Source organism: Lygodium microphyllum, chromosome 20 (genome assembly GCF_053477565.2).
Source record: "Lygodium microphyllum isolate KBCC chromosome 20, Lygodium_microphyllum_v1.1.10, whole genome shotgun sequence".
Lineage (NCBI taxonomy): Eukaryota > Viridiplantae > Streptophyta > Polypodiopsida > Schizaeales > Lygodiaceae > Lygodium > Lygodium microphyllum.
The window spans coordinates 17,918,199-17,938,880 of NC_141154.1; the positions used below are offsets into that span (position 1 = coordinate 17,918,199).

The 20,682-nt window shown below is 38.5% G+C and overlaps 1 protein-coding gene across 5 annotated transcripts in view; it reads left to right on the forward strand.

Moving 5' to 3' along the window:
- Positions 1-19,721: 19,721 nt before the first annotated feature.
- The window catches only part of LOC148018707 (retrovirus-related Pol polyprotein from transposon TNT 1-94), a 46,587-nt gene continuing 45,626 nt past the window's right edge, over positions 19,722-20,682 (forward strand). The window contains exons 1-3 of one of the 5 annotated variants that reach the window (XM_087701083.1): positions 19,722-19,981; positions 20,371-20,414; positions 20,548-20,599. In XM_087701083.1, coding sequence (XP_087557209.1) covers positions 19,896-19,981; positions 20,371-20,414; positions 20,548-20,599 — 182 coding nt within the window. In that variant the 5' untranslated portion in view covers positions 19,722-19,895. Of the gene's footprint in view, positions 19,982-20,370; positions 20,425-20,547; positions 20,600-20,682 lie in introns of all 5 variants that reach the window. The other 4 variants (XM_087701082.1, XM_087701081.1, XM_087701079.1 and 1 more) reach the window with 4 other exon arrangements.

The window sequence follows — 20,682 nt, forward strand, 5'->3', positions numbered from 1 at the left end:
CACTCCAAGAAGCAAAAACTGTAGCATTTGATCATAGAAGGAATTGAATTGACTTACTTGAACATTGAATAATTCTCCATCAGGCAACTGATCATTCACCCCCAATACAGGGTCCACTAGATCAATTCTACTCAGAAAATCAACCACTGCATGCTCTTTACCTAGTGTACGTATTATTTTGTAATCAAACTCTTGCAATAATAACATCCACCTTGCCAATCTTCCTGTAAGCTGCGGCTTGTTAATAAGATACAACAAAGCCTGATGATCCACATGAAAAATAACTTGGTTCCCCAACAAGTAATGTCTAAATTTTTGCAATGCAAAGATCATCCCCAAAGCTTCCCGTTTGGTAACAGTATAATTCTTCTCAGCTGTTGTAAGCCGTCTGTTTGCATAATAGACAGGTCTGAACCAACCAACAACCCTTTCCTGCATCAAGACTGCACCTACTGCAATATCAGATGCATCCATAAATACATGAAATGGAATATCCCATTGTGGCAGTTGCAAATTTGGTGCTACAACCAGCATCTTTTTCAATATAGCAAAAGCTTTATCCCGGTCATGCCTCCACACAAACTGGACCCCTTTCTTGGTTAACAATGTTAGTGGAGCACAAATATGAGCTAGATACCTCAAATACCTGTTGTGCCATTTGACCTGCCCCACAAAGCACATCACTTCTTGAACTGTTGTAGGTACTACAACCTTCTGAACAGCTTGAATCTTCCTTAAATCAATAGCCATACCCTCTTCTGAAATGATATGCCCCAACAGAACTCCTCTTTTAGCAACAAAAATAGATTTGAAAGGGTTAAGGGACATGCCAAATTGACGGCATCTTTCAAAACAAAGTCTAAGATGCTGCAAATGATCCAGTTTCTTACCAAATACACAAAAATCATCTATGAAGACCCTCATAAAAGATGTAAGATAAGGATCAAAGGTTTTATGAGCTGCACCCTGAAATTCTGGGGGTCCATTCTTCAAACCAAAATTCATGACAGTACTCACAAAGACACCCCATTCGGTTATGAAAGCTGTCTTATCCATATCTTCCAGATGCATACGAATCTGATTATAGCCAGAGAAACCATCCAAAAAACTATAAATCTCATGGCCCGCCACATCATCCAATAAAGAATCCATGAATGGAAGAGGGAATGGGTCAGTAATAGTTGCTGCATTCAACTTTCTATAATCTACACAAACTCGTATTTTGCCATTCTTTTTAGGCACCACCACAATTGGTGACAACCAAGTCACTTCATTAACAGGGCAGATAAAACCCACTCGAAGAAGTTTGTCAATCTCTTCCTTCACCTGTTTAGCATAATTAGGATTCATACGATACCATTTATGCATAACCGACTTTGCATCTGCCTTTAAATTAATTCTATGCTCACACATCTTTGGATCAAAGCCCTTCATATCCGTATATTCCAAAGCAAAAATATCCTGAAATTCCTTACACAACTTAATTAATTGTTGTTTGAAGTCTTCCTCAACAAAAATACTCACCTTTATCGGCTTAGAACCTATTTCAGCTTCCAAATACACTTCTTGGACATCATCCTCAAAGACTCTAGCTGACTTATGCATGGTATGCTCATATTTCAGCTCTGCATCTATAATAGCTTGCTGACTCGCTTTATCTAAATCCTCCTCTACATCCAAAGAAGGCTTCTTTTGGTCTTTCAGTGTTCCCAAATCAGTGTTGTTACTTCCCTCAGAAGTAACATTACTGTCCACCACCAAATTACTATTCTGCTGCATGAAATCACTACTCTGCTCCATGAAGTCACTATCCTGCTTCATGGGGTAAACAGTTTGCTGCATCAAATTACTCTGCTGATGCATGGGGTAACTGTTCTGCTTTGAAGATAAAACCACTTCTGATGATAATACCGCTGGAAATACCCTATACTGAGCCAAAATTTTCTGAACATCCACTTCAAAAAGTGGCACAACTATGGGGTTAGCTTGCATAAAAAGTTCCTTCTCATCATCCTCAATCTCAGGTGCAACATTAATTGTTTGAGCAACTAACGGACGGTACTTAGGTTCCAAAATTACCCGATTACTTGTGGACAAATTGACCTCCTTACTTCCATGAGGAATAGTCGCTATATCTGAGCCCCAATCCTGCTTCAACTTGGCTAGTCTAATCCACAGTCTTTCCAATAGCATATTATATGAATCCCCTAAACCTTCCATATAAAGAACAACAAAACTAACCTTGAACTTCAGCCTGGCTATCTGAATAAGCTAATTCTTTAATATTCCCAATAGCTGAATTCTTCTTTGATCTGCCATTTTAACCTGAAATGGTGCTGCCACAAGTCCTTGCAACTTATGTGCCAAATACATCTCTTCAGGCAAAATATTAACTCCAGAACCTCCATCTAGAAGAACATCATCAAACTTGCTACCCAAATAGTCAACTTGAATAGTCGGAACTTTATAGTCTACCACCTCCATCTGTATGGGAATCACTGCTTGACAATCTAAGGTCTGTTCTCGATCCATAGCATAATGCTTAAACACTTCATCCTGATTCGACATAATCTTAGCTAAAAGCTTTTCTTTAAACCCTGGAATTAAATCAAGGATTTGTTCCAAAGTCAACTGTAATGAAGATTTGGCTAGTGCAGCAAACAACTCATGAGAACCATGCAATGCCTCATAAGGCTTCAAACTTTGTGATTGTTTACTGAACTGCATTCCTGACACAAACATATCCTTCTGATTTTCCTCATGAAGCAACTGACTGTCTTGAACTTCATAAGGCAATTCTGCAACTTTAAGCTGTTTTGAAGACTGTTTTTTCTGCAACTTCATAACTTCATTAGAAGCCACTTCCCTAGCCTTTTCTTGATCCTCCCAATTAATCTTTTGCTTAGCTTTTGCTCTGGTAATGGCCAACACTGCTGTCTCATCCGGACAATCTTCCACAACTATGCAATTTGAACAATCACAGCTCACCTACGGCTCTAAACCATGCTTAGTAACATTTAACACACCCTTACATAGCACTTCTTTTTGTATAGCTTCACAAACTTGCTTGTTCTTTTGATGACTTACTGCCTCACTCACCATGACTTCTGCAGGTAACTCTACTAGGACTACTGCTGCGGGTGCCGATGGTTGCTATCCTCGGGGTAGTCCTGCCGGTTGCATTTCTTGCTGCTCCCCAGCCTGCATTCTCCTTTCAGTCCTATGGCGTACCCATAACTCACAGTTAGGTCCAGACATGTGTCCCTACCTGCCACAGTAATAGCAAGGTCCTCGCTGCCTCTGTTGAACATTATTCCACTGCCTTGGCTGGTCATTACCCCATTGCTTAGGTGGCTGACCCTTCCTACCAAAGCCTCTACATCCTCTTTGCTGTGCCAATTCAGGTGCAATTTGGTTAACTGGTGCGGCCAGAGATGTTGTTTGCTGCCTTGCATTCCATACAACTGGATTATACCAGCATTCTCTAGCCTCATGGCCCACTTTCTGACAAATGGTACATGACTTTACACTTCTGGAAGTTGTCAATACTCCCACCTCCAACAGTTGCTTCCTAATTTTCTTTTCCAGCCTTTTTTCCAAGGCCGTTTTTTCCTCTTTCTATTTCCCCTTCTTGCTATCCTTAGAAGAGGATTTATATTTCCTGGATTTCTTTTTGTATCTCCTCTGTCTACGCTTACTTCGATCATCATCTGAGTCACTTGATCAGGTTTCCGACTCAGAGCCTGATGAAGTATCTTCCTCCTCACTACTATCCTTTGAATCAGAACTATCAAAGTCAGAGTCCGAAGAGTCATGTTTACTCTTCTTCTTGGATCTACTCTTACCAAGTCTCTTTTCCACCCACTGTGCTGCTTCAACTAGCCGATCTATACTATTATTATTTTCAATTTCTGCATTAGCAATTGCCGCTGCAATTGCTTTGTCCAAACCCTTAACAAAATAAGAGTATTGTAACTCCATAGAAGGTCAATCTTCCTGATTCAACCTGTTTAATAGATTTTTAAATTTCTGTGCATAATCCTGCACTAACATTGTCTTCTGCTTGATCTGCTTCAACCTTTTCAACACATCAATAGTTATCTTATGCTTTCTAAACCTACTTAAGAAAGCGGTTTTAAGATCACCATATGTGGTAAACTATCTAGCATCATAAGTACTATACCAATCGATAGCCTTACCCTTGAAAGTTGCCGCAAACTGCTGTAATTTGACTTGATCCCCAAACATATTGTTGAAGCCACTGGCCACCCACCTTGTCTCAAACTGAGCAACATGACAATCCGGGTCTTCTTTCTTCTTCCCTGAGAATTTAGATGCCCTAACCTTAGGGTTAAGTGGTGGATTGGGATTCATAGTTCGGAACTTCTTCTTCTTTAATGGGGGCAAGGGATCAAAAGTTAAAGACTTCCTAGCAGTACCCACTGGTCTCCTCAACAGGACTGCACTTCCTAACACCAAATGCTGTAATCATTGTGTTGCACGATTCGGAGGAGTTGAAAGGTCTTGCAAGTTAGGTACTCCTTTTGCTTCATCAGGAGAGCTTGAGGGAGATTCAGTAGACGATGCAGGGGAATGATACACAGTAGCGGCACCAGTAGAGGTACCAACATCCTGGAACTCCTCTCCAAAAGATGGAAACTCCTCCTCATCCAGGGTGTCAATTCCTCCTGCCTCCCGGCTCTCATTCTGCAATAACTCCCTCTGTTGTCCTGCCAATAACTCCCATAATTCTCTGGATTTGCTTTAGGTTAGAATAACATTTGATCGGTATGGGTAATTCGCTGACATATATGCAGAAATGCAAAGTTAAACATGTTATCTGCATCATGCTGCTTGAAGCAATATACCACTGCCCCAAGAAGCAACTAGATTTTCAGATATATATCATCAAAGAAAAGTATTTTGACTATGGTTCAGCATCCAGAAATAGAAAACCACATAAAAAGAGTCGAATTGTCTTGATTCTAGTTCAGCTTCTTCATGCAAAAAACTTCTGCTTCACGCAGAAAACTGTTGCTTCATGCAGCAACTTTGAACATCTGGGCTTAACCTTCATCATTTTGAATAATGTTTTGACACAGAGGTTCCAAGAAGGCAATGGCAGGATCGCCAAAGTGTTGTTGCCCTTTCTATGCAGAATACATAAAAGAACAAAGAAATACTTCATGGAGCAAATACCTAATCTCACACCCAGAAATCATAGGAACTCAGAACTAACCATATGAAAGCATAGGTACACTATATTTAGCACTACTAATCAGAAAACAGAGAATGAATCACACAAGACATGCTACAAACGAGATCAAGACTCCAGCCATGATGGTGCCAACTGCCAGATCCTCTTCATAATTAGGTAAAAACATCATACATCAAGCGTAATCCTCATAAGTGATCAGATAGACAAGAAGAACACACAAAATGCCTCATCAAGTCACATTTTTCCAACTGCCCCAAAACTGCACTTCGTGAGGCAATGAACTTCATAAGACATATAAAGGCTGCTTCACATAGGAAATAGTAATAACTAAGGTAATACACCATTCTAAGGGTAAATGTAGTGTCAAGCCAACGGCTAACAAGAATAATAGGTTGTCCATTCTCATAATTTGCTCTCTTTAGTGTTGGGACTAAAATTAGTAAGCTCTTTAACTTCTAAACTACCTTCGTATGTCATTTACCCCACCAAAACTTTTGCCCTTTTCTCAAGAGTTGATATAAACTTTCAACCACATGAGCAAAATGTGGAATCCATATCATGTAAAAGACACATGCACCCAAAAATCTTCTCACCTTGTATACATTTGAACGTGTCTCCCACATCCTACTTATGGCATCAATCTTTACTGGTGATGGGTTTCTCCCATACGACCCACACATGTGCCCAATAACTAATACTTTCTCCACTCCAAAAACTGACTTTTCTCCTAATAAAGTCAAATGCACTTCTTCAAGATGGCTCAAAATCCTATCACAATCAACAATACGATCAGCCATAAATGTTCTACATCCATGGTTATTCAACTCTTCGTTCTTCTCATAGATATCACATCCTTTGATCGGCACATCATCAAGAAAGGGTAAGGTCAACTTAGGAATATACTCCCTCAAAACTTTATGCATAGCATTCATCATATGCGCCACTGAATTGGTTGCTCCCTACGGAAGCATACACATCCTACCCAATCCAAGTGGTGTCTTCATGGTAGTGATATCCTCACTTTCTAATGCAAGATGGAACTGATCGTATACGGAATATAAATCTCCCATAGAGTAAATTGCCTTGCTTGCAAATGCTTCTTCAAATTCATCCACTATCAAGCCTAATCCAATATTCCTTATGGTGACCTTATTAACTGGTTGTAAATCCTGTATAAACCTCAAAGAACCATTCTTCTTTGGAACAGTAAACCACCGATTCGAATATGGAGCTGAAGAGGGCTCCAAAATTTGCATCTTGTATAAACCTCAAAGAACCATTCTTCTTTGGAGCAGAAAACCATAGATTCGGATATGGAGTTGAAGAGGGCTCCAAAATTTGCATCCTGATCTTCTCGTTCAAAAGCTCCAGCAGCTTAAGCAAATATGCTCGAGGTACAAGAATAGGCTTTAAATTCCATGGCACATGAGATACTGTAAAGATCACCATAGGTGCAGATCAACACATCCAATTTCACCTGGCTGAAACGCAAAGGTTTTCCCATGCCTTGCCAACATCTACAAGAAACAAGCTCTTTCTATAGGCAAAAGAAAGCTTGTATCACCAATTTTCTGCTTTTGTAAAGTTTCAATTGTAAATTTATGTCCTACTCCATGTGGATCCCATAAATTAGGATGTTGAGTCATTTTTTCAACCAACCCATCACTTTCAAGTGGTAAAGGCAAAGCCACATGCTTAATCTTCTTTGCAACTATTTTGTACTTTGTATCCACCCTTGCTTTAGCCCTGTTTTGCAGCCCATAATATTCATGCTCAACAAACTCTTGAATGACTTCATACATCTTTAAAGTGTCAACATAAATAACCTCTTTTTATGCCCTGTTTTCAGCATTAATTGCTACAGAAAATTTAGCCATTGTATCAACATCAACTAGTCCTGAGAATAGCCTCGAAATGCTTTCATTTGTAGCCATCAAACCATATGTATTGAGCTCTCTTTTAGCCCATCCTACATACTTCTTTTCAGCCCTGCACATGGCTAAAATATTCTTAAAACAGCCAAGACTACATGCTGTCCATTTTTACAATCCAGACACAAACACAATTTTCCCCTTTCTTGGAGGTATAATTATCTTCCTAAAGGCACTACCATAGCCTCCACTTATAGGAGTTCTTTCTAAAAATCCTTAAACTCTCGTGCATTAGGTGGAATGGGATCATCCCATAGCCTATCCCGATTATTGCGGGGATGATTCACACAAATAGTGAGAAACTATACCGCCTTTGTATTGTCTTTACTTCAAACCCAAGCATATGAAGAACCATCATCCAAGGCTTTTGTTTCTAGCTTTGATTTCGAAATATAGGGCTGTTCCAAAATCATCATATAACTACATGAATCCTACACAAAAAAATGATATTCATCCCTAACATCTCTAATAGTCACGTGTATATTCAAATAAGCCGCATAAAGATCCCCTTATGAATGTTTTTTGCCCACATGTGCCATCCCGGATCTACATCAATTGGCCAACCTCCATTCTCATACAAGCTGCATGCCATAACATTGATTTCAAAATCATGATCCAAGAGAGTTATGCAAGGCATCTCTCTTTCTCCCACTTTAATAATTATCTCTGTTGTAGCACGATCCCAATGCATTCATGAATAATGACTGCTTAGAATAAAATGAGCGTCTTCTTCTTTATGTTCTTGTTGATGGACATCCCCATTATACATAGCCTTCTCTCTATGCTTAATGCTACCCCCATAAAGCCCCCATAAGATCAATTTTAGCCACAAGCTTGCTGTCTACACTTCCATTTAACCCATTTTCAACATCAACCTGCTCCAAATCAGCATTACATGCATCATGATATTCCCTTTGAAGTTGTTTCTCTATGTCTTTATCAACCTACATCAATGCTTACAAAACTTCACCATCAAAATGTCCTTTTCATTTCAGCATATCAATGATTGCATCACGAATTCACACTTTGTGATTCCAAGAACTTTGCCAAGTATGAATTCCGCTCTACTACCAAGTATGCAATCTTCCAAGAACTTTTTAAGGTTTGTGGCAGTCTCAAGATCCGATTGTAACCTGTAACTGGGCTGCTTGCCCCTTTTCTTCCCTTCTTGTTTCTTCTCCTAAGATGCATCCTCCATAACATGCTCAGATATGGCTTTTTCAGCCTCTTTCTATTACTCCATTTTACTTCGTGTTATGTATTTAGATGGGCCTGAAGAGGATGGACCAGCAATGTCCTCACCTCTTCTTTTCTTTTCTTCCATAAGAGCTTCTTGATTATGAACCTCAGCAAATAAGCATAGGCTGAAAATGAATCCACTGGTGCACTCCATCCTGTTCTCCCTCATATACTCTAACTTACATCAGCCAATTCAAACTTTGTTTTTTTGCCCTTTTCCATGCAATCTAATGCTTGCATCCAAACACAAGATTTTGCTTCAACCATGCCTCCTTTACGAGCTTCATCAATCCTTTCAATTCTCAATCCATATGTGGTTGCATCTATGGCAACAAATGCTGTCCTTGCCGCCATCTCTTCCAACCTCTTCTAAATGCCACCTGCTTCACAACAAGTTGTATAGTCTCTCTTTTCATGCTGTAAACTGTCACACCAAATGCATCTTCTCTATTATCCTTCTTTGTACAGTCTTTGGGCTATTGCTCGAGCTTTCTCTTTTACCTTAACATCCTATTTTTCGACCTTTGCATAGATTTCTATCAAATTCAACCTCACATCATGCATGCCTTTGATTAATTCATCCACAGCATCACCTTTAAGAGCTGGAACAACAGGTATAGCCGATTGTTCCACCATAGCTACAGGCGCCTTGGTTGTAAATTTAGCCCCCTTTCTTAGCACTGGCAGGTGTGGTGCCTCTACCCTATCTTAATTTCATTTGCTCTCTCTTTACCAATATATGCACTGTCTCAATTACATTAGCCTAATCTGATTTCAGCCTTGCTTCACAAGAGGCATCTTCTAAACGATCAATCAGCTTCTCTTGCAAGACATGATCTGTAGCCTTCAGAAACAAATCAATTTTCTGACTCTCCAATGATTGCTGCTCATCGGCATCCAATTGCGCATACCAACTTTCAAATTCATGGAGAAAAGCTGTAGCAGCCAACCCTTTATTGGGCTTTTCAATCCAATCTGTAAATGTCTTTTTAGTTACCAATCATGCATCTTCTAATAAAAACTCTTTTCTCAAAGCTTTCTTAAAAGCTTCCCAATCAGCATCTCTTCTGTGTAACTCATCAATCCAATCATGCAATGCATGTATGGCCAAACAAGAGAAATACTGACTCCATGCATATTGTAGTACCCCATGAAACAACATCTTTTCTTCATACAACCGGATGAATGCCAAAACATTTTGACCCTTAAATTGCTTCAATTCTTGTTCCACTGTCTACAATGCATTCACAGCTAAGGAATCGATTCTTTCTACTTCCTACCGAGTTTGCATTTGTTGTTGTAACAACAACTACTACTATTGTCATTGCTGCACAAAGCAATCATCTATTGTAAAGCACACCACTACTTGAACCTAGAGAATCCCCCATCTTTACACACCTACTGCCAACTTTCATGACAGGTTCACCACTATCGGAATGTTTGGGGTTGAAAGTCTATCACAGGAGTAAGAGACAATAGGGTGAAGGTAGATTCAAGGAGAGGAGTAGATGGAAAAGAAGGGTTTTAAAGAAACAAAAGATGTAGAAGAATACTCATAGAGGTGAAGCCTATCAATTTGTTTCTACATCTTGAGAAGATAAATCTCTTGTAGACAAAAATGTGCATAAAACAATAACTTCCTCTCTGCTCCTTAGACTGCCAATCTGATGCTTCCATTGGCTCTGAAAGGGGGTAAAAGACCAAGACGCCTAGCCAGATTTCTCCCTGATCACTCCTTCTTCTTCTCCCAATTCGGAGTGTTGTTTACTACTTGAAAACTGCAATTGCTCCTCGTGCAATTTTGCCAATCCTTCTTTTTGCATAAAACCCCCCCAAGAATGGTTGAAAGCCACTGGATTTTTCTTACATGTCATCCTATTCTAGAAGTTGTCTACAGTTTTTGGATATTCATAAGAGATATTATAAAAAATTGGATAAAATTATTCAAAAATCTAGTATTTTTGAACCGTCCACACTATAGACATTGACATTAATGACTAATATGGCAATAGCTTTCTAGATGCACTCTAGAGTTTTTCACAATGTGATCGCGTAGCGGAACGACACCGTTGGTTCTTGTGCATTTAGATGTTTTTGATCCCATGCCCTATTAGTCATTGGGTGTACTTTGTTACATTCATAGATGATTATTTGCATAAGGTTTGGGCCTATCATATTAAGCAAACATTGGATGTTTTACTTATGTTTCAATACTTTCTTACTATGGTTGAGAATTAATCTGGGCATAGATTGAAATGTCTATGATCTGACAATGGGGGAGAATATGTCTCTAATGGCTCTGCACTAATGCCTAGGCCTAAGGGTGAGATCGTTTCCTCTCTTTGATGCATGATCTTGGCCCTATGGTCATGCATGGACCTAAGGGTGAGATTGTTTCCTCTCTTCAATGCACTCAAGCTTGGCACATGGGGCAAGATGTTCCAAATCTTGTTGGATTATCTCTACCATGGCAATGAGTCTAAGATAGTTTGCAGAACATTGATACAAATTTAGGTCATGGGATTTCTCCTTATGCAAGATATAGTTTGCTCTCTCTTAGATTGGTGTAGAGCTTGGCCCTGCGCTCATGCATGGACCTAAGAGATATTGATCATGTTGGATATCTCTAGCCTCACATGGAGTGCAAGATAGTTTAGAGAAGACCAATACTAGTTTAGGACATGGGATTTCTCCTTTTACAACATAGTTATCTCTCTCTTGGAGGTCTCCTTGTTGGTGTGGTGCTTGGCCTTGCACTCATGCCACACTAAAATTCATATTAAAATAACAAGAACTTATGGAGGTAGACATGAGAATATCAAATTTGTTCATAAGGGGTTAAAAATGAAAAGTCAAGATGTTAATATTTTCACCATTTATATTTTAAAAAATGTATTACACATCATTTTCTAAGTATAGACTAGTATAATCATTAAGCTAAAACATATCAACATATTTTCTTCTATGATCAATAAATCTATTGATGTCATCTCTATTCATAGTTAAGCTAAGCTAGCATCCACTATACACCTTGGTGATATGGTAGGACTTTACTCTCATTGGCATGTTAGGTAACCAACATGGAGGATACTCTAGTGATTCTACAAGTGGACTATGCCCATGTAGTCCACTTTTGGTTATGGCACATTCATTGTGCCATCTCATCTAATCTTAACGAGTTCACATGCAGTGAACAAATGTACATATGTTCCAGCACTTTCGTGTTAGTATTTTATCATGCTATAGACTAAGTTCTTTTGTGTGAAAGAAGAAGAGGGAAGAAGAAGAATATTTTAGCACTAGTTCTCTATGTGTGCTAGTCTCCATTATGTGTGTGTGCTCTTAGTTGCTTCACTCTCTCTCTTCTTATTCATTTACATAGTATCAAAGCAACCCACAACTACACAAAGCTCAATCAAAGGCAAGCTGAGCTAAAGGCAACGGATCATGGAAGGAAGCAAATACTAAAATTGAAAATGTTTCCTTGAGTATGCAAGATGGTAAAAAAAAAGTAATTGGATAATGTGTTATATGTACCAAACATGACAAATAACCTCCTTTATGTTGGTTAAATGGTGGAACAAGGATTGCATATTTGATCCACATCTGATGGTTGTTATGTACAGGACCATGGAAATGATTATAGGTTGATTACAAAAGGTAAGCATGCTAGTAGATCATTTACCCTTGATGTAGGTCTACCTAAAATGGATGTTGAAAAGGTTTGTATAAGGTTCAAGAGTTGTGGCTAACATTCAATTTTAGCATAAGTAGTTTGTCATATAAAAGTGTAGTGCCTAAAAATTATATAGTCAAAATAGATTGTGGATGGCTTACCAAAGTTTGAAGTTCAATTAAGTGTTATAAGGTAAGGTTGATTGCCAAAGGATATGCGCATACTCATGATATTGATTATGAGAAGATGTTTGCTCCAGTAGCTAAAATGGCTATCATGAGAGCTATCATAGCATTGTTTGCATCAAAGGGTTGGATTATGCATCAAATGGATGTTAAAAATGCGTCCTTGCATGGGGAATTGTGAGAAGAAGTTTATGTTGACTAGCCACTTGGTTATGTGGATGACAATTATCCTAATTACATATGCAAGCTTTGGAAGCCCTTATATGGACTAAAGCAAGCACCCAAGTCATGGCATGATAGGATTGCATAATATCTTGTTAGCATTGGATTCTATAAAGCACAAGTTGATCACTCACTTTATGTATGTGAGGATGGTGTGGGTATTCTAGTCATCAATATATATATATATATAATTCTAGGTGAGAGTGAGATAGAGATTGACTGTGTGAAGAGTCTTCTCAAGACTGAGTTTCAAATGAGGAATTTGTGAGAGTTGTAAAACTTTCTTGGCATAGAAATAATCAAGACTTCAGAGGTTATATGGCTATCACAGAGGCAATATGCTTTATATTGTCTTCGGATATCCTAAGAAAGTATAATATGGCTAATTGTAAGACAATCTTGGTACATTTGGATGTAGTGTGATGCACATTACACTTTTGTCAAGTCTACACTTGCCTATGCCTTGTTCTATATGACAAGTGTACCATTTGGATGCAGTGTGATGCACATTATGCTTTTGTCAAGTCTACACTTGCCTATGCCTTGTTCTAAGCAATGAGTGTACCATTGGACTTACACAGTTATATAGATGTAGATTGGATTGGTAGTATTCAAATAGAAGGTCTACCAATGGATTTATATTTTTATTCGAAAATGGTATTGTTATTTGGAGTAGCAAGAAACAACCTATAGTTGCACTATATAGTACTAAGACAGAGTATAGGGGTGCTATAGTTGCAGCATGTGAGATAGCTTGCATATGCAAGCTACTTGATGATTTGGGACTGTAGGTAGTTAAGAAGGTTCTTATCTATTGTGATGACCTTAGTAGAATCTGGTTGGCTAAGAACCTAGTGTATTATGTGCAAACCAAACATATAGAGGTCCGTTACCATTTCATTCAAGAGTGAATTTTAGCAAGTAATATTTACTTGGTATATGCTAGTACATATGATCAAGCTGTTGATATTTTCACCAAGGCTTTGGGAGTTGAGAATCTTTGTTACTTTAGAACTATACTTGGAGTATATGAGCTCATGTTGAGCTCGAGGGGAAGTATTGAGATATCGAGCTCTACATGACCTAGCATCCACTACATGCCTTGATGAGGCAAGAATTTACTCTCACATGTGTCAAAAACATCATTGCCATACCCTAATCAATGACCCTAATGAACAACTTCCTTGATAATTTAACAAAGAAAAAAATGATTTTTTAAATGTAGATCATTATGAACTATTTTTTTCTTATCCTTGAGGCCATTTGGGGATTCCCTCTTGCATTTTGCTATCGCAAGGCCCCCTCATGTTATGCTTACCTGGGGCTAGCACAAGGGAGGAAGGAGGGGGAGGAGGGGTTTAGGACTTGCATAATATGGGGGGGGGGGGGGGGGGGAGACCTTGAGATTTTTAAGACACCCATTCTTGCATTGTGTGGGTCCAAGACCCACACAATGCAAGCCGGATCCTTAAGAGGTACCCCCCTTATTGAGAAATAAGACATAAACTAACTCTATATCCTATGTATGCATAAATAAGGTAGAGATTGTGTGTGAAGAGACTTAAAGGTCAAAAGGTATCTATCACTTTAGTAAGATACTTTGTATATATCTTGTTGACAATGGAGGATAGAGAAGAATGAAGAAGAAGAAGAAGAAGAAGAAGAAGATTGCTTAAGCCTCCACATCTCTTACCATTCTCCCTTCCATTGCACATACATATCGATTCTTTTTAGTTGCTATCAGAGAGAGTGTGTGTAAGATTGAAATATCAGACCACTAAGCATGATAAATCAAGGTCTAGATCGGATTAAAAGCTTTCTTCCATAATTAAATTAGGTACAAATCCTCATCTAATCTACCCAAAATAGGTACATAGAATTGTAGAGCCATTGGAACTCAGATTTTCGGTATTGATGTTTTCTTTTAATGCATTTTGGAAGCCATGGAATGCTTCAAATGGATGCATGATAGCAAGATCTTAATTTCTTTTGGCTTCGGATCGGTCTATGTTTGATTGCCAGAAGCATGGGGGTTACTTAAGCTCGGTTTTTTCTCAAAATCCTCAGAGACATATTCACCCCCATCATTAGACCTTAGGCATTATAGCCTATACTCAAACTAGTTCTTAGTCATAGCAAGAAGGCATCGACATGTAGCTAGCACCTTTGACTTTTTCTTGATAGGATAGGCCCAAACTTTATAATAGTAATCATCAATAAAATTGATAATACTTAGCACTACCTAGTGACTGATAGGACATGGGACCATAGATATCAAAGTTATCTCCAATGTACTTATCTCTTCTATGTTAAAATTGTACTTAGGAAAAATGTTGTGATCATCAAAATATTTTGCATTATCATGCCTATCATTGCGCACCTTATGACAATGCGGCCTAATGTGACCATGATGCCTATAATAATAACAAATAAGAGAGAACTTATGACCATAGGACTTCTTGCATAATTGCCTATGAAACTTAGACTTGCTCTTGTTGGATTGTGAGTCTCTACTATGATTATTTTTATCATTACCACCATGTCTACCTCTCATTGCACGAGAAGTATGGGCTGCATCAACATTCATCCTATTCACTTCTTCTATAAGCAAAGCACCCTCTACATCCTTGAGCATAAGGCTCTCATGGTAAAATCACATAGCTCATCAAGCTCTTCACAATCATCTATGTCATAACCTTTTGGCCTTATTCCCTCTAATTTCAATGGCTTGACTTGCTTCTTTTGCACTAAAACTTGCCGAATTTGAGTCATTCAATACAATAAGTTATTGCCATTCAATTTCTCTATGTTGAAGATTGCATTGTTATTGGAAGCATTTGAAGCACTTCCCATTATGTCTGCCCCAAACAAAGAGAATAAGGGCTACTATGAAAATAGCAAATCAGTGTATATCAAGACGAAGATGGAACTAATACACTACTATCCACAAGCAAAAAGCACTACAATGCAAGTGTTTGCTCTCAAGGAAACAACTCAAAACTAAATTTCAACATGGATATCCATAAAACAATAGTAAATTAATATGTAGATTTAGGCAAACATGCAAAAGAATAAGTTCCCACTGCCAAGAAAATCAGGATAACAATCGAGATGTGTAAAGTCAAAGCATAAACCATCGAGTACTAAAGACTGTCAAAACATCCAAGGTGTCAAATATATAGATGCACATATATCCACCATTGACAACCCGCTAACAATAAGAGTTACAAGGTGTCCAAATAAAAGGCAAATCACCCCATAGTCATAAACCTCTATAGTGACAGTATATACATAAACCAAGAAAGTGTAAGAAAGTCTCCCAATGTCTCAAATGAACCAAACTCTACAAAGAAAATACCAAGTACTCCCAGTGGGAGTGAATCTAGAGTGTCCAAGAGCAAAACAAAGCTCAATCCATAAAGCTCATAATAGCTGAGTGCCCAAAATATATCATGTATACACCTAAGGGTATATACCTACAGTATGTCTTGAAGCCCATAAGTGGAAATCACTAAATAAAATAGCCACTGCCAAAATGCATCCATTCAAGCTCAAATCCATGGCTCAAGGCTTACCATAAACATATCCAAGCACAATGATCAATGCCAAGCATAAACATAACCATTTAGCATTACCCAAATAGCATGTAGGCATTCAACACGTAGACATCCACTGTGAATGCTTGTTGTCCAAATTTTGCTACAACAAGAACCCTTCAAATTTTGAGCTATGCAAGTTATAATCAATCCAAAGGGTTACCCAAGCATCAAACCAACATTTGGGTATGATAAAGTTGCCCCATAAGCATAACATAAGCCCTAGGCATTCAAATACATGCTACTCACGTAGTATGCGATAGACTTGCCTTGTATTCACAATCCATGACTGAACTCAATGGCTCCAAAGGTATTAGGGTGGATGTAGCTCAAGGTAAGGGTACCAAGGAGCATGGAAAATCAAGATGGGAGCCCCACACATCATGAGTTAAGAGTCAAAATGGCCAACTTGAGGTGGAAATGTTAGTGCAACTTGTGGCCCATCAACGTGCCTCATTTGAAGCCTAAGGTCCATGAACCACACAAAAAACTGAGGTAGTTAAATGTGAACCCAGGTAGTATCTTAAGGTAAGGGTCTTAAGGAGCATGGAGACTTGAGGTAGGGGCGTCGTACAACTTAAAGTAAGAGTCAAAAGAGCCAACTTGAAGTAAAAATGCCAATGAAACTTATGCTCGATTAGTGTGATATGTTTGAAGCTCACGATCCTTTAACCATGCAAATCAAGATAGTTTGGCATGAAGTTGAGGTAATAGGGTGGATGCAACTCAAGATAAGGGTCCTAATGACTTAACTCAAGGTAAGGATGGATGCTAACTTGATTTGGTTGCCCAATCATGTGTAGTAGGAATCAACAAGTGCAGTTTAAGAACACCAAATAGTTGTTGCTCAAGTAGTCAACCCTAGGGCAATGCGTGATTCCATCTCAAGGAAGTTCCCAAATTAAGGTATGGAGGAGGATGTGAAACACATTTGAGGTGTTGAGCCTTTATGATTCCTCTTCGAGATAAGTGCCAATATGGTGGTGTGCCAAAGTAGGAGTGCCAATGTGTAGGAATACCACTTTGTGGAATTTAACTATGGGTAAAGGTCAAATTGAGATCATTATATGCACACTCAAGGTAGGAGATGATGTGAGGCGGCTCAAAGTGCGTGATTAGAGGTATGTGGGTCAAGGGTGAGGATCTAATCCAATGCAAGCAAGGTAGTGAGGTGCAGTTCTATGCCGTATGGCCGACTTCAAATTTAAGTAAGTCACAGGATACAGTTGCCAGATCAAAAATCTCAATGAATACTCAAAGATTTTAGTCACATGGGTTGGAAAATTTTGAATTTTAACTTCTCACAAGCCCTGAAGCATAGAGAACTCCAAACTTTGTGCTAGCTGGGCTTCTATGAGTCACCATCAAACTACTGATGAAGTCCAACTAGGGCTATGGGCGTACCATGGTTATATTCAGTCCAAATACTAAATTTGGGCCTAAAAACTTGAAATTTTTATCCTAAGCCTATAATCATGTTAAGGAACCCAAGACTAATCAAAGTATATGTTGGCAATCCTAAACTAGTAACTTGGTGGGTCCATGGAGCTCTTGAAAAGGGTACCCAATTGCTATCCTTTATATCCTAGCCATCTTACCCAAGAATCGATAATTTCTTAGTTAAAAATTTGATGATTCATAGCCACATGACTCTTAATTAATAGGGATCTTTTAAGCCCAATCAATCAAGACATTGTTGGCAAGATAAGAGGTAGTCAAGCTCTATCGAGTCAATGCATTTGCCTCATGAAACACCACATGTTGTTCATGTACCATCCCCTTCAAAACCCTGAGTATAGAGGGTGTATGTCCTGATTTGGCTACAAGATCAATTGAGAAGTGAAATCTCATAGAACAAGAGCATTATTAATCTCCAATACACTAGCTACTACTGCCTCAACAAACTAATTTGGTATCATACCTGCTGCCGAACACTCATACTTATGATATAACACCACTAATTCAAGGAACATTGGAAACTTTTCAATTAAAACTAAGAGATTTGCAATAATCTTTCACTCCAAAATCATGTGTATAAGATCTTTCATTATGATATTAATTAGTGCTACCAATGACTTAATAGTGATCCAATCTTCAAGCTACTTATCCCCCAATGCTATGACCATGTTATCTATTACTCAAAACTAACTAGAGATCAGAAAATCTAATAGTTTTTCAACAACAATCAAGAAATTTATTGATGTGCATCAAATTTATGATCTAGAAGATTTCATTCCTCTTACCTAGTCACTTGAGCACATTGCATCCAATCATTCATATGCAACTGAGTGTTTCTATTTTTGGTAGTTTTAGAATTGAAATAAAAAAACTCTAATTTAATTTCAATGTCAACCGTCAAACTCCTCTCCTCTAACCTTCTACCAATCATGAATCGGTTACATTCTAGTATGGCCTCCTATACTATGTTGTACAAGGTTTCGCCATTATGCATATCTTGATGACAAGCTCCATCTCATTAATACGTGGCATATTCCACTTGTTAATGGCAAAGATAATTTATTGATCGGGATTCCATTAAGCCATAGCAATGGAACTAAAATTTAGCTTATGACTATGAGTGTGTTGGGCTTAGACAGATGAATGTGTGTTGCTTCATGCACTCTCAATCCTTTGAATAATCGCTGCCTCTCATACCATGAGTATCCTCTACCTAATCAAAGAAGCTACTCTTTTTTTCTCTAACGTTACCTAATGAAATAAGCTTACTCTTCTTTCAAGCTTGGCTATCGAACGAAGATAGACGGGCAATGGAAACTCACTTATTGTAGTCTAGAAGCCATTGATGAGCTCCACAACTCTACTGATTTTGGTGGTCACTCCTCTTCATGGCTCCATGCTTCTCAAAGTCACATTCCTCGTGCACAAGAAATTTATTTTCTCTGCTTGTTTGATCAAGTTAAAGTGATATTGTTCTCTCTCTCTCTCTCTCTCTCTCTCTCTATTAGCACCTCTCTCCTTTTCTTTCTCTCACTTTGACTACTCACAAGAAGCAATAGAAAGAAGCAAGAAAGATGAATGAGCCTTCAAATAAATGAAACAAAGGGCTACCCTCTCCCCTTAATTAATCTAGGCAATGGTAGCTGTCTCTGTCAATAGAGAGTTCACAATTTGAAGCATAGAAAAGGTGGAAGACGAAGAAAGATAAGCCATGTTCTAATTTGCAATCACAAGAATGACTTCATTTCATTTTTTCTCACCTTAAATATGGTTGGGCTTTTTTACATTTGGACAACCTCTTACTCTTGGTACCATGCCTGGTCATCTCATCACTTGCAACCTTTGGGTTTTTGGTCCATTAATGCAGCTCTTACATGGTTCCACACACATGCATGCAATGTTTAAATCACAAATCACAGTGAAGTGAGCCCAATGCTTGAGGACGGCTTTATAATAAATACTCGAGTTTCTTAAGTATCGAATTTCATTTCTGGATTTGTCCTACGATGCTGATGCCTTTGCGCCATTTTCGGATTTTTTGCACTTTGGGAATGCGCTTTCACTCTCCACATCCACATTGATTTTTACCACGTAGATGCAGGTAATGTCCATTCAAGAGTTGCTTTTGGTTTTTGGTACTTTTTGGACTTTAGCCTTTGCACATGCATTATCTTTCTTGTGCTTTTGCTACCCATGGCCAGCACTTCTTACTTTTTTTGCTCTTTAGCGAACCTTCAACCTTGTGGAATAAATAAATAAATGGATGGAGGTTCGGAAGATCAGCTAAGTCCCAAGCATTATATGTAGGGTAGGTTATAAAGGTTTTAAGGTAGTAGATGATTTTGGGTCAATTAAGGTCTGCCCAAAACCATGTCTGCACTGGAGCGAACCCAGCTTGTGTCTGAGAAGCCAGCCCCTCCCAAGCAACTGGTATTCGATTGCCGCTATGGATGGGTGTAAGCTCTCTCGACCCTTTCAACTTGAAAATGGGAACCTTCTCACCCATTCATTCTGTTAAATCCAAATAATAGTGATTGGATTGGATGAATCGACTATTACTGTTAATACAGTCTTAGCAATGCTGATGAATACGGTCGTAGTGATGCCGATTAGTGAGTTTCTCTCTTCTTGGTTACCAGTGATGGCAATTCGATTGCAAAATATATTAAACCCAATTGCTTCTGGCTTCATTTGTACACTCTTAGTAATGCTGATTAGTGATACTGTCTATTTCCTTTTTTGTGAGTTTTCTGTTCCTAAGGCAGTAAAGCTAGAGCCATATGCTTTTATGATCTACTAGTTCTATTCCACCAGATGTCTCAACACAATATGCCACAACATGCAGGTATGATGAATGGAAAGACCCGGCACAAGTAGCCCATCTTGGAGGTAGAGGAATGTACGAGTGTTTGCTTCTTTTGCCCCTGAATCTTCCAGCACTATAATTCTCAGTTCAATTAGCATGCTATAAGGTCTTATTTCATTAGAGTGGTACTGATTTTCAGTTTGGTTTTCTTTTCAGGTTTTCTATTGTGCCGCTTAGTGCTGCAATATTCAAAAGAACCCATGATGTGGTAAGTATATAGTGAACAAGTCAACGATCTCTCATTCAATAACGGTCTGCCTATAGTTGTATTTATAATCTCTTTTTAACAAA